This window comes from Leptodactylus fuscus, chromosome 5, assembly GCF_031893055.1.
Source record: "Leptodactylus fuscus isolate aLepFus1 chromosome 5, aLepFus1.hap2, whole genome shotgun sequence".
NCBI classification, from domain to species: Eukaryota; Metazoa; Chordata; class Amphibia; order Anura; family Leptodactylidae; genus Leptodactylus; species Leptodactylus fuscus.
The window spans coordinates 219,865,666-219,879,139 of NC_134269.1; the positions used below are offsets into that span (position 1 = coordinate 219,865,666).

Sequence of the window (13,474 nt, forward strand, 5' to 3'; positions counted from 1 at the left end):
TGAATGCAGCAGATATCTGGGGCGATCCCTTTAGTTTTGCATTAGGGCAGCAGCTATCTGGGGTGATCTCTTTGCAGTTTTACACCAGTGCAGCAGATATCTGGGGGAACACTTTAGTTTTGCACCAGTGCAGCAGATATCTGGGACGATCACTTTTGCAGTTTTGCACCAGTGCAGCAGATATCTGGGGCGATCACTTTGCAGTTTTGTACCGGTGCAGCAGATATCTGGGCAATCACTTTAGTTTTGCACCGATGCAGCAGATATCTGGGGAAATCACTTTAGTTTTGCAGCAGATATCTGGGGGAACACTTTAGTTTTGCACCAGTGCAGCAGATATCTGGGACGATCACTTTGCAGTTTTGCACCGGGGCAGCAGATATCTGGGGCGATCACTTTGCAGTTTTGCACGGATGCAGCAGATATCTGGGGCGATCACTATAGTTTTGCACCAGGGCAGCAGATATCTGGGGCGATCACTTTGCAGTTTTGCTCGGATGCAGCAGATATCTGGGGCGATCACTATAGTTTTGCACCAGGGCAGTAGATATCTGGGGCGATCACTTTGCAGTTTTGCACGGATGCAGCAGATATCTGGGGCGATCACTTTAGTTTTGCACTGGTGCAGCAGATATCTGGGACGATCACTTTAGTTTTGCACCAGGGCAGCAGATATCTGGGATGATCACTTTAGTTTTGCACCAGTGCAACAGATATCTGGGGCGATCACTATAGTTTTGCACCAGGGCAACAGATATCTGGGGCGATCACTATAGTTTTGCACCAGGGCAGCAGATATCTGGGGCGATCACTATAGCTTTGCACCAGGGCAGCAGATATCTGGGGCGATCACTTTGCAGTTTTGCACCAGTGCAGCAGATATCTGGGATGATCACTTTAGTTTTGCACCAGGGCAGCAGATATCTGGGGCGATCACTATAGCTTTGCACCAGGGCAGCAGATATCTGGGGCGATCACTATAGTTTTGCACCAGGGCAGCAGATATCTGGGGCGATCACTTTGCAGTTTTGCACCAGTGCAGCAGATATCTGGGGCAAACACTTTAGTTTTGCACCAGGGCAGCAGATATCTGGGGGAACATTATAGTTTTGCAGCAGATATCTGGGCGATCACTTTAGTTTTGCACCGGTGCAGCAGATATCTGGGTGATCACTTTAGTTTTGCACCGATGCAGCAGATATCTGGGCGATCACTTTAATTTTGCACCGCTGCAGCAGATATCTGGGGAGATCACTATAGTTTTGCAGCAGATATCTGGGGGAACACTTTAGTTTTGCACCGGTGCAGCAGATATCTGGGCGATCACTTTAGTTTTGCACCGGTGCAGCAGATATCTGGGTGATCACTTTAGTTTTGCACCGATGCAGCAGATATCTGGGCGATCACTATAGTTTTGCACCAGGGCAGCAGATATCTGGGCGACCACTTGGCAATTTTTCAGCTCCACCTCCTGATTAACCCCTCAGCTCACCCTGATTTTACATAGTACAGTACAGATGACCCGATTAAAGGGATCTCTCACTTTGCAGTCACGTGCTGTGCTCTCTCTCTATGACATGCCTGCTTTGCACGCTGATAGGAATTGCTCAGACATGACTCATCCGCACAGGGATATTGAGTAACCATTTTTATGGGGACTGTTGCAGCACAGGCCGGTTTATTCACCCCACAAGGCCTCAAGCGTCCCAAGACTACATTTCCCATCACGCCCTGGGGCCTGCAGTGACGTCATTTCCCCCTAGGCGAGGGAGAGGCAAAACGCATGCGTACACTCGTCAGGGCTGCGAGGTGCGGAGTGATGGGCGTGGTTAGACACTTGGGCGGAGTTACGAGTAAGTAAAACCAAACAATAGGCGTGGCCGCGCAGCAGAGCGGTTACAACTTGAAAGGGAAGGCGTGTCGGGTCGGTTACATGTGCTGGGCGTGGCCGGTTTTGTTAGTGGGCGTGTCCCGGCGCTCAGTGTGTGTCAGCTCGGCGCCGCTGTGCGCCATTTGGCCGAGTGTGTGAGGAGGGAGCGGATTCCTGTCAGCAGAGCAGCCGCCGCATCTCATGTTCGTGTCTCAGCATGGCCTGTGAGCTCCGGCCGTGGGAGCCGACTCACAGCCCGCTGCCCGCCCAGGGTCCCGACCCCCGGCCCAGCTGAGACGACGCCCCGCGCTTCCCTACCGGACACCACCATGTCCCTCGCCCCGCCGCGGCCTTCTAATGGCTCCAGCTCGGATACGTCGCTGGCGGCCCCCAGGGAGGAGGCGGACGGCCGGCCTGAGGAGTTCCGCCGCCGCCGGCACACTATGGATAAGGACAAGGCCGAGCACCGCTTCTTCCGCCGCAGCGTCATCTGTGACTCCAACGCCACGGCCCTAGAGCTGCCCTCCAACCAGTGCATCTCCCCGCCGGAGTCCGTGCTCTGCCTCCCGCCGGTGCCCGTGCTAGCCCAGCCTGAGGTGGCGGAGGAAGAGGAGAGCGCCCCGGACACCGCCGAGCCCGCCCCGCCGCCGCCCGCACCCTGCGAGGCCGCCGAGTCCCGGCTCAGCCGCTCCGTGCCCGAGGAGAGAGCCCAGGACGATAACGAGGAGCTGGAGACTAAGGCGGTCGGCTTCTCCCCGGACGGACGATTCCTCAAGTTCGACATCGAGATCGGCAGAGGATCGTTCAAGACGGTGTACAAGGGGCTGGACACGGAGACCACGGTGGAGGTGGCCTGGTGCGAGCTACAGGTGAGATTGTAGTCGGGAGAAGGGGAGGCCGCAGGGGCCAAACTCTACAGAGAGCTGCAGGGGCCAAACTGTATAGAGAGCTGCAGGGGCCACACTGTATAGAGAGCTGGAGAGGCCGCAGGGGCCACACTCTACGGAGAGCTGGAGAGGCCGCAGGGGCCACACTCTACGGAGAGCTGGAGAGGCCGCAGGGGCCAAACTCTACGGAGAGCTGCAGGGGCCACACTATATAGAGAGCTGGAGAGGCTGCAGGGGCCAAACTGTACAGGGGGATGGAGAGGCCACACTATATAGAGAGCTGCAGGGGCCACACTATATAGAGAGCTGGAGAGGCTGCAGGGGCCAAACTCTACGGAGAGCTGCAGGGGCCACACTATATAGAGAGCTGGAGAGGCTGCAGGGGCCAAACTGTACAGGGGGATGGAGAGGCCACACTATATAGAGAGCTGCAGGGGCCAAACTCTACGGAGAGCTGGAGAGGCCACACTATATAGAGGGCTGCAGGGGCCAAACTGTACAGGGGCTGGAGAGGCCGCAGGGGCCACACTGCATAGAGAGCAGCAGGGGCCACACTATATAGAGAGCTGCAGGGGCCACACTATATAGAGCTGCAGGGGCCACACTATATAGAGAGCTGCAGGGGCCACACTGTACGGAGAGCTGCAGGGGCCACACTGTACGGAGAGCTAGAGAGGCTGCAGGGGCCACATTGTATGGAGAGCTGCAGGGGCCACACTATATAGAGAGCTGGAGAGACTGCAGGGGCCACACTATACAAGAGGGCTGCAGGGGCCACACTGTATAGAGGGCTGTGGAGGCAGCAGGGGCCAAACTGTACAGGGGGCTGGAGAGGCCACAGGAGAAGGGGCCACACTATACAAGAGGGCTGCAGGGGCCACACTGTATAGAGAACTGGAGAGACTGCAGGGGCCATATTGTACGGAGAGCTGCAGGGGCCAAACTGTACAGAGGGCTGGAGAGGCCACAGTGGCCAAACTCTACGGAGAGCTGCAGGGGCCACACTGTACAGAGGACTGTAAAGGTTGCAGGGACCACAGGAGCGACTGTACAGAGGGCTGTAGGGGCCACACTGTACTTAGATTATAGTTGGGATGAAAGGAGAGGACGTATTGGGCAGAGGGTGTAGAGGCCGCACTGCAGAAGACTTTGGAGACAGGATCAAGGCCTGGTGTCTATAGTGACCGGAGCAGAAATTAGTGTATAAGCTTTGGTAGTGTCCGGAGCAGGGTTTCTACTTTACCAGCTTTGGTAGTGACTGGAGCAGAGTCCATACTGTACCAGCAGACCATCCCCTCTACAGACTCTCTTATCAGTGTAAGACCAGAGCTAGTTCTGCATTGGACTCGCTTTGGTGGTGACCGGAGTGGCGTCGGCATTACTGCGGAGATTTCAGAAATGAGAGCTGAAGCTTCGGTCACAGAGTCCTCCATGTAGAGGCTTAGGAGGTGACTGGAGTCCGGCCTTGTGTATGGACACGGGGATGGTGGGGGTTGGCATACACAGCAGTCGCTTGGGCAGTGATCGGAGTGAGGCCTGGTATTTGTCAATGGATGAGACATGGCGGCCAGGAGATGAGTGTCACGCTGTATTTTGGGCTTACACCATGTGTGCTTTGGTTGTGACAGGAGCAGAGGCCACACTAAGATCTGATCAGCGCCAGAGATTGTGAATATGGTAGAAAGAGCTGAACATGCTTGGCTACTAACTGGAGTGACTCCTCAATGCCTGTAGGTGGGGCGCACATTGTACTGACTTGGGTAGTGACTGGAGCAGAACCTCATGTCTGGTGTAAAAGACTAAAATCCACCCATTGCTTGTGTAGTAACCAGAGTAACACTCAGTGTCCAGGAGACGCACCGATGTCTCGCACGGATTGTGACCGCAGTGACAGGACACTGTACTATATTCCCTTTGGTAGTAACCAGAGCACAGCCCGGTGTCGGCGCTCACTCACTTTATTAGTGAACGGAGTGAAGCTCTGTCACATATCAGTAACCGATGGCACGCTGGGAGCTGTAGTATCACAACTTGCTTGATGTGTGACTGGAGTAGAAATGGATCATGTGTGGTCTCCCCCATAGTAGGTCACACCTGGAATTAGGAAGTGACTGTCTTACAGAGTATAGCCCTCCTGGGGGTGCCCTGCGGCTTGTGCAGGCTTCACCTTGATTGTGACCAGTTATTCTTTGAGCCCCCCCCCCCTCAGGAGAGGAGTGGACCGTCCTGGGGAAGTGACTTATCTACAAGGAGATACCATGTGACAGGGACAGTGGGGGGGAACTTGCCAGGTTCAAAATAGTAATTCTTCACACTTAGTGGTGCGGTGTGCGTGCCAGGTGACGTACCGCCCGGAGGACGCCGCCGGCGCAGGGCGCTCACACCGAACCCGTGACAGATTTCTTTCTGGCTGTTGTTTATGGCGCTTACCTGTCGGCGGGATCTGCCATCCATCACGGCGCTGGCACCGCCTGGCATGGGCTTAGCTGCTAATTATAGAGCAGGTGGTAATTACACTAATTGTACAACCCTCGCACCGGGCACCTCCTGCACCCAGAGAGTGCCGCTTAAAGGGCCAGACCCCCTCTACACTTAACCTGTTCCCTGCCATTGTCCTTATGTGACACATTCGGCAGTTTCCAGTTTGCACTTGTGCGTGCAAGGACAGAATTGGTGCAAATCAGCGGCAGTCTGTTTCCTCTCCATTGGCCGTGCAGGGCTGTGTGCTGCCCCCTATAGTGAGCGGCAGGAGGTGTTGTAACCTTGCTGTCCGTGCGTCCTGTCACTTTGTGGGACTCGCTGTCTTCCCACGTCTCTGCTCTGCCCTTGCAATGGTGTGGGGAGGGCAGTGCAACCAAATAGTCAGGGCACGCGCTGATCAGCTCTATTAGCCCACCTCTGGGTGCCGGAGGACAGTGGGGGGGGGGGTCACAGGGCGACCCCATAGGTATCGTGAATAAGTTCTCAGCGCGAGCCAAGCCTGCACAGTCTGAACAGCTGAGATTGCATTAAAGGGGATCTCCAGACTTCATTGATGACCTATCCTAGAGATTACGGGGGTCTGAATCCCGGGCCCTCCGCCGACTGACCACTTGACGAGGCTGTAGTGTTTGGTGACCCGAGTACAGCGCCGTATATTGTATAGTGGCCGTGCTTGGTATTGCGGCTCAGCCTATATACTTGAATGGGGCTGAGTCGTGAACAGGCTGATGAATGAGCGGTCACATCGATCACTGGAATGGGGGAAGTCGTGTCCCAGTGATTGGTACGGCTCTCCTACATGCCCACTACTGAAATTTAAATGGAGGGTCTCCGGACCCCCAAGTCACATGATTGACTTGTCACTTACATGTGGACGGGGTTGTGTTTGCAGCTCGTTCCTGGATTTCGGTCCCATTCAGAATTACTCTGACACTTCTGCGCGTGCCGTGCGGGGATTTTGGCTTTTCGGTGCTGTTTTATGACCTCCTGTGACCCTTCTGGTCGGGTGGTTCCCCTCAGGAGTCGATCATCTTCTCCCCTCCCCTGGTATCGATCTGAGGCCGCAGTCGCACGTGTAGCGGTGACCTCACGCCAAGGTGACGAAGGCACAAGAGGATCTGGAAGTGCTGAAGGAAGTGGAGCGGATGTCGGCTTCCTCATTCCCCCGGCATCAGTAGCCGCCTGCACAATGAATGCAGAGCCCGGCCGATGACGACGAGGACACATCTGCGGTCCCCGGGAAAGCTGGGTGATAACAGCTAGGCTGGGAGTTGTAGTTCTGCAACAACTGCTGCATTCCTAGACTGATACATTGTAACAGACCTTCCTCGTAGTTGTATTCTGGCGCCATCCATGTGAACAGATGACCTGGCGGCGGCCATGTTTGCTCCTGATAAGGGTTCGGCCCCGGGTTCCTCTGCGCTGTATGAGCCTGTGCTTTGTCTGGCACACAGTGACGGAGCCCCAGCCTCTCCAGGGCTATCTGCGCCCTTTGTGCGGCCCGGCTGGTACAATGCCGCCTCATTGTACGTCCACGCTGCATGACATTTCTCGCATTCTTCCTCCGCTGCGAGCTGTGAACGAGCTTTATGGTCGCGCTGACAAACTTTTCTCAGATTGGAAAAGGAAGAGCTAAAAATAGGAGCGGCCCCCGAGGCGTCCGCAGAGACACTGACCCCCCCCCCCCCCCAGACACTGCGCCCGAGGCGCGTGCTGACCCCCAGCAGATACTATAGATCAGTTACCTGGACTCTGCAGAGATTATCTAACATATATACAATTGTAACAGATCCTCAGCTGTGAGCAGTCTTGGGCTTGAATGTTCTCAGGACTGACAGCAAGCAGAGATCCGGAATATGGCAAAGAATCGCGGTCAGCCAAAATGGTTCAACGTGCGCTGGGTGTGGGGCGGCCGAGCTGTATTATCTGCCGAGCACATGACCTGTATTCTCCTACATGAGGAGCGCGGACGAGACCCACAACTCTACTCCGCACCCCCCACAAGCTGCGCAGGCCGGAGCCCTGGACTGAGCTATATATACCCTGCACTCCCTATTGATTCCTAGAAAGTGATATTGTAGGGAAGACGGCGGAGGAGGAGGCCGCACCGGACGTAACGCTTAACCACTTGTGCACTGACTGCTTGTATGAGCGCAGCTCTGGAGTATAATACAGGATAAGTAATGTAATGTATGTACACAGTGACTGCACCAGCAGAATAGTGAGCGCAGCTCTGGAGTATAATACAGGATAAGTAATGTAATGTATGTACACAGTGACTGCACCAGCAGAATAGTGAGCGCAGCTCTGGAGTATAATACAGGATAAGTAATGTAATGTATGTACACAGTGACTGCACCAGCAGAATAGTGAGCGCAGCTCTGGAGTATAATACAGGATAAGTAATGTAATGTATGTACACAGTGACTGCACCAGCAGAATAGTGAGCGCAGCTCTGGAGTATAATACAGGATAAGTAATGTAATGTATGTACACAGTGACTGCACCAGCAGAATAGTGAGCGCAGCTCTGGAGTATAATACAGGATAAGTAACGTAACGTATGTACACAGTGACTGCACCAGCAGAATAGTGAGCGCAGCTCTGGAGTATAATACAGGATAAGTAATGTAATGTATGTACACAGTGACTGTACCAGCAGAATAGTGAGCGCAGCTGTGGAGTATAATACAGGATAAGTAATGTAATGTATGTACATAGTGACTGCACCAGCAGAATAGTGAGCGCAGCTCTGGAGTATAATACAGGATAAGTAATGTAATGTATGTACACAGTGACTGCACCAGCAGAATAGTGAGTGAAGCTGTGGAGTATAATACAGGATAAGTAATGTAATGTATGTACATAGTGACTGCACCAGCAGAATAGTGAGCGCAGCTCTGGAGTATAATACAGGATAAGTAATGTAATGTATGTACACAGTGACTGTACCAGCAGAATAGCGAGCGCAGCTCTGGAGTATAATACAGGATAAGTAATGTAATGTATGTACACAGTGACTGCACCAGCAGAATAGCGAGCGCAGCTCTGGAGTATAATACAGGATAAGTAATGTAATGTATGTACACAGTGACTGCACCAGCAGAATAGTGAGCGCAGCTCTGGAGTATAATACAGGATAAGTAATGTAATGTACGTACACAGTGACTGCACCAGCAGAATAGTGAGCGCAGCTCTGGAGTATAATACAGGATAAGTAATGTAATGTATGTACACAGTGACTGCACCAGCAGAATAGTGAGCGTAGCTCTGGAGTATAATACAGGATAAGTAATGTATGTACACAGTGACTGCACCAGCAGAATAGTGAGCGAAGCTCTGGAGTATAATACAGGATAAGTAATGTAATGTATGTACACAGTGACTGCACCAGCAGAATAGTGAGCGCAGCTCTGCAGTATAATACAGGATAAGTAATGTAATGTATGTACACAGTGACTGTACCAGCAGAATAGTGAGCGCAGCTCTGGAGTATAATACAGGATAAGTAATGTAATGTATGTACACAGTGACTGTACCAGCAGAATAGTGAGCGCAGCTCTGGAGTACCCACGTACCCACCTCCTTTCCTGCCCTGTGTCTCGCCCTCTCCTATATACATTGTCGCTCGCTGCGCCTCCTTCCTTTTGTGGTTTGCGTTTGATGATATTGTGACACCTCAGCATTTCTGTACATTGGCACGACACCGCTGCTGTACGTAGATCGGAGCTGACGCTTCTCACACACATCTATTCCCCCTTAGCCGTTAGCTCTTTGGTTTGGGTTCCCATTCACTGACCACAAGCAGAGCTCTTGCAGGCGGTGAAGCCTTGTATAACCTGCAGTCTTGCGGCAGCCGCTGATCCCTTTAAGATTCTTGTTTACAACTTGGCGATGAGTTTTCGGGCGATCATATGACCCATTCCCCTTCCAGTGTCAATGCCGGCTCTGTGCGCCGAGGCAGATGAGTTTGGCCAAGTGACATGAGGGTTTTGTGAAGTTAATCGGCGCTGACCGCAGGTAATGACCCCCGAGCTGTAACCCATCAGAAGAATATATAGTTACTGACCCCTTCTCTGAACAGCGCCCCCCGGGGACCGGCCCGGACCTGCAATTTCTTCCTGTTTACAGGGCGGCCTCTGCCCTCGGACACTGGGTGCCAGGAAGGTTGTGGTTTTTGTAAGTGCCCCCTAACAATGGGCGTCCTGTCTGATCCCGGGGCGTAGCGCTCCAGGTAATGGCTACTCTGCTCCCAAAATGACTGTCTTCTAGAATGTGCCCCTCCTCCGAACAGATCCGGCTTTGTTCACAACCCGATAGGCTGCACACCGAGTCCTTGACTTGTCCTCTGATACAAAGTTCTTGTTCTATCTGAATCAGGGAAAGCTGGGTGACGGCCGTTATGGCCATTGCAAGGCTTTACAACCAACAACATAGGGTTTGCAACTCTTTGTCCTGCAGCGGGGTTGGGGATTTGGTCCGGCTTTCCCTGCACTGGGGGGGGGGGTCCCGATCTGGTCTGTCCTGTGGACCGGATGGTGCAGGACCCAGACGGTTTTTGTCCATGATCTGGAGAGAGTTGGTTGGACATAAGAGCGCTAATGAGGGCCTTATTGCTTTCCACCCAGCTTTCCCAGCACCAGGAGCGTCCTTCCTCGTGTACCTGCAGCTCAGAGAACTTTCCTCGGCTCATAAACTTTGCGATCTCATCTACAACTTCCTCATTTTCCTCCTAAAGACTTTAATCCGTTTATTTATGGCGTTCAGGTGATTTACGGATCCGCTCCGGGGGCAGGGAGCGATTTATGGCTGCCATTAGGAGAGGCCGCCGCTGACCCCGCTGCTGCCCAGGTTAAGCAGTAACCCGATGATGTCATCGGTCGGGAAACCGTCATGGCTGTACCATAGGATCGGTGCGTGCATAACTGCAGCGTGTGAGCCCCGCCATACCCTGAGGGTGCAGCGGATCATGTGACCTGGTCTACCAGATTGCTGGAGGGGGCAGACTTGAGCAATGGCGGGTCACCCCACATGCTGCAAATTTTGCTGACCCTCGTCTCTCCCCGCTAGTCCCAGTTCCCTTAGGGCATTGTTCAGACAACCCAAATCTTATGTAGTGGCTGGAGCGGGGAGTCGTGACCTGCCTGTGTGATTGTGGCCCTACAGCCTGCGGGGGGCCCCGCTATCTGATCAGCAGGGTGAGGGGCCCCGCATGTAGCGTAATCCCAGAATGTAAGACTATTAGAGTTCATCATTCATGGTCACAGCTGCAGGTTTGTTACAGTGTGTCAGGGAGGGACAGCAGAGATTTGGCAGAAGATGGGGATCGTCTTAAGGGTTCAGAGTGTCAGGGCGGACATGACATGAAAGAGCCGGAGGAATGTGCATCAAAGAGACGTGACACAGCCCTGATACATCCTCAGGAATCCAGGAAGCCTGGGAAAGCGTGGCGCAGCAGAGCCGAGGAGGAGCAGCGAGCACGGGCATGTCCGCCGCCGCCGATCCCACATTGTCTAATGGGAGAAGGAACGTGCACGAGGGTCTGCGGCAGCATCGTATACTGTGCTAACCTGATTCTGTATTATACTCCAGAGCTGCAATCACTCAGCATCTGTACAGGATAAGCAATGTAATGTATGTACACAGTGACCAGCAGAATAGTGAGTGCAGCTCTGGAGTATAATACAGGATAAGCAATGTAATGTATGTACACAGTGACCAGCAGAATAGTGAGCGCAGCTCTGGAGTATAATACAGGATAAGTAATGTAATGTATGTACACAGTGACTGTACCAGCAGAATAGTGAGCGCAGCTCTGGAGTATAATACAGGATAAGTAATGTAATGTATGTATACAGTGACTGCACCAGCGGAATAGTGAGCGCAGCTCTGGAGTATAATACAGGATAAGTAATGTAATGTATGTACACAGTGACTGCACCAGCAGAATAGTGAGCGCAGCTCTGGGGTATAATACAGGATAAGTAATGTAATGTATGTACACAGTGACTGTACCAGCAGAATAGTGAGCGCAGCTCTGGAGTATAATACAGGATAAGTAATGTAATGTATGTACACCGTGACTGCGCCAGCAGAATAGTGAGCGCAGCTCTGGGGTATAATACAGGATAAGTAATGTAATGTATGTACACAGTGACTGCACCAGCGGAATAGTGAGCGCAGCTCTGGAGTATAATACAGGATAAGTAATGTAATGTATGTACACAGTGACTGCACCAGCAGAATAGTGAGCGCAGCTCTGGGGTATAATACAGGATAAGTAATGTAATGTAATGTATGTACACAGTGACTGCACCAGCAGAATAGTGAGCGCAGCTCTGGGGTATAATACAGGATAAGTAATGTAATGTATGTACACAGTGACTGTACCAGCAGAATAGTGAGCGCTGCTCTGGAGTATAATACAGGATAAGTAATGTAATGTATGTACACAGTGACTGTACCAGCAGAATAGTGAGCGCAGCTCTGGGGTATAATACAGGATAAGTAATGTAATGTAATGTATGTACACAGTGACTGCACCAGCAGAATAGTGAGTGCAGCTCTGGAGTATAATACAGGATAAGTAATGTAATGTATGTACACAGTGACTGCACCAGCAGAATAGTGAGCGCTGCTCTGGAGTATAATACAGGATAAGTAATGTAATGTATGTACACAGTGACTGTACCAGCAGAATAGTGAGCGCAGCTCTGGGGTATAATACAGGATAAGTAATGTAATGTAATGTATGTACACAGTGACTGCACCAGCAGAATAGTGAGCGCAGCTCTGGGGTATAATACAGGATAAGTAATGTAATGTATGTACACAGTGACTGTACCAGCAGAATAGTGAGCGCAGCTCTGGGGTATAATACAGGATAAGTAATGTAATGTAATGTATGTACACAGTGACTGTACCAGCAGAGTAGTGAGCGCAGCTCTGGAGTATAATACAGGATAAGTAATGTAATGTATGTACACAGTGACTGCACCAGCAGAATAGTGAGCGCAGCTCTGGGGTATAATACAGGATAAGTAATGTAATGTATGTACACAGTGACTGTACCAGCAGAATAGTGAGTGCAGCTCTGGGGTATAATACAGTGCACATTGGTGTCCTGGCCCTTTATACATGTTGCCTTTGCCCTCCTATCCTCACATTTCTTGCTGTAGTTGTGTTGTTGGCGCCTCCTCTGTGACCCCCGGTAGCTGCGGACCCCCTCCATACTTCCTGGCTGACATCACTGCTCTGGTTTCTTGACTTGCAGATTCTCTTTGCGGTTTCTGTTGTCACTTTCCAGACGTCTCTGATTTGTGGATCTTCCTCGGCCTGCTGGGAGCGGAGGTGACTCTTCCCCCGATGTGTCCTGGGCTTGTTCTTTCGTCTGTGGCTTTATCTATAAAGATATATCGCACTACACTTCTCTCCGTGTCTCCATGATAACAGACTACATGTAAGCCCCGTGTTGTCTGATCTTCCATCTCTCTGCTAATCTTTCTTGTACAGATGGAGGAATTCTCTGCAGGGTCAGACTACATGGGGGGGGGGGGGGGGGGGGGAGCTGCATGGGAGCTGTGTACATAATTCTGATACGACTGCTCCGCGTTGGACTTGCCATAAGACTGGTGGCCGGTTGTGGCGATGACGGGGCGGCCGTGGCGCTGGCAGCGGGGGTGTATTGTGACGGCGTTCGGATGTTGCCGACTGCTGGAGCAGATGTTGTTTTGTGACTCCGAGCGACTTCACACAACAAGCCAAGCTGCGGTATACGGCAGACGGAGGGCGGTATACAGCTCCGGCCGGGGTCCTGCTGACTGCACAGTCATGTGTGACCAGAGGGGGCGCTCACACAGTCACCAGACACAGCATCGCCTGGTGTAAACCTGGTGCTGATGGGTTCTAAGTAGTCGCATCTAGGATTGTGGGTGCAGCTCTGGAGGTGACTGGAGTAGAATGTAGTGCATCGTCTGGTTCGCTGCTTGCTGTTGGGGAATGGTAATGCTTGGCTTGTCTAGACGGGGTGCGATTGTAACAAACCCCCAGCTCTGAGAACGGTTGTAACGGTAGTCTTTGTGATTGCAGCTTTGGATGTAACAGGAGTATGTCATGATGCAATTCCATGCCGCATCATTCTAGTAACCTTTTGGATGCAGCTTTGGGTGTGATTGGATGGAGTCAGGAGGTCACTTTATCCTGAACAGGGGTTAGTGATGTTTTGCAGCTTTGGATGG

The 13,474-nt window shown here is 52.2% G+C and overlaps 1 protein-coding gene across 4 annotated transcripts in view; it reads left to right on the forward strand.

The window, feature by feature from the left end:
• The first annotated feature begins 2,054 nt into the window (after positions 1-2,054).
• The window catches only part of WNK1 (WNK lysine deficient protein kinase 1), a 68,418-nt gene continuing 56,998 nt past the window's right edge, over positions 2,055-13,474 (forward strand). For all 4 annotated transcript variants that reach the window (XM_075275459.1, XM_075275460.1, XM_075275461.1 and 1 more), the window contains exon 1: positions 2,055-2,739. In XM_075275459.1, coding sequence (XP_075131560.1) covers positions 2,200-2,739 — 540 coding nt within the window. In that variant the 5' untranslated portion in view covers positions 2,055-2,199. The remainder of the gene's footprint in view (positions 2,740-13,474) is intronic.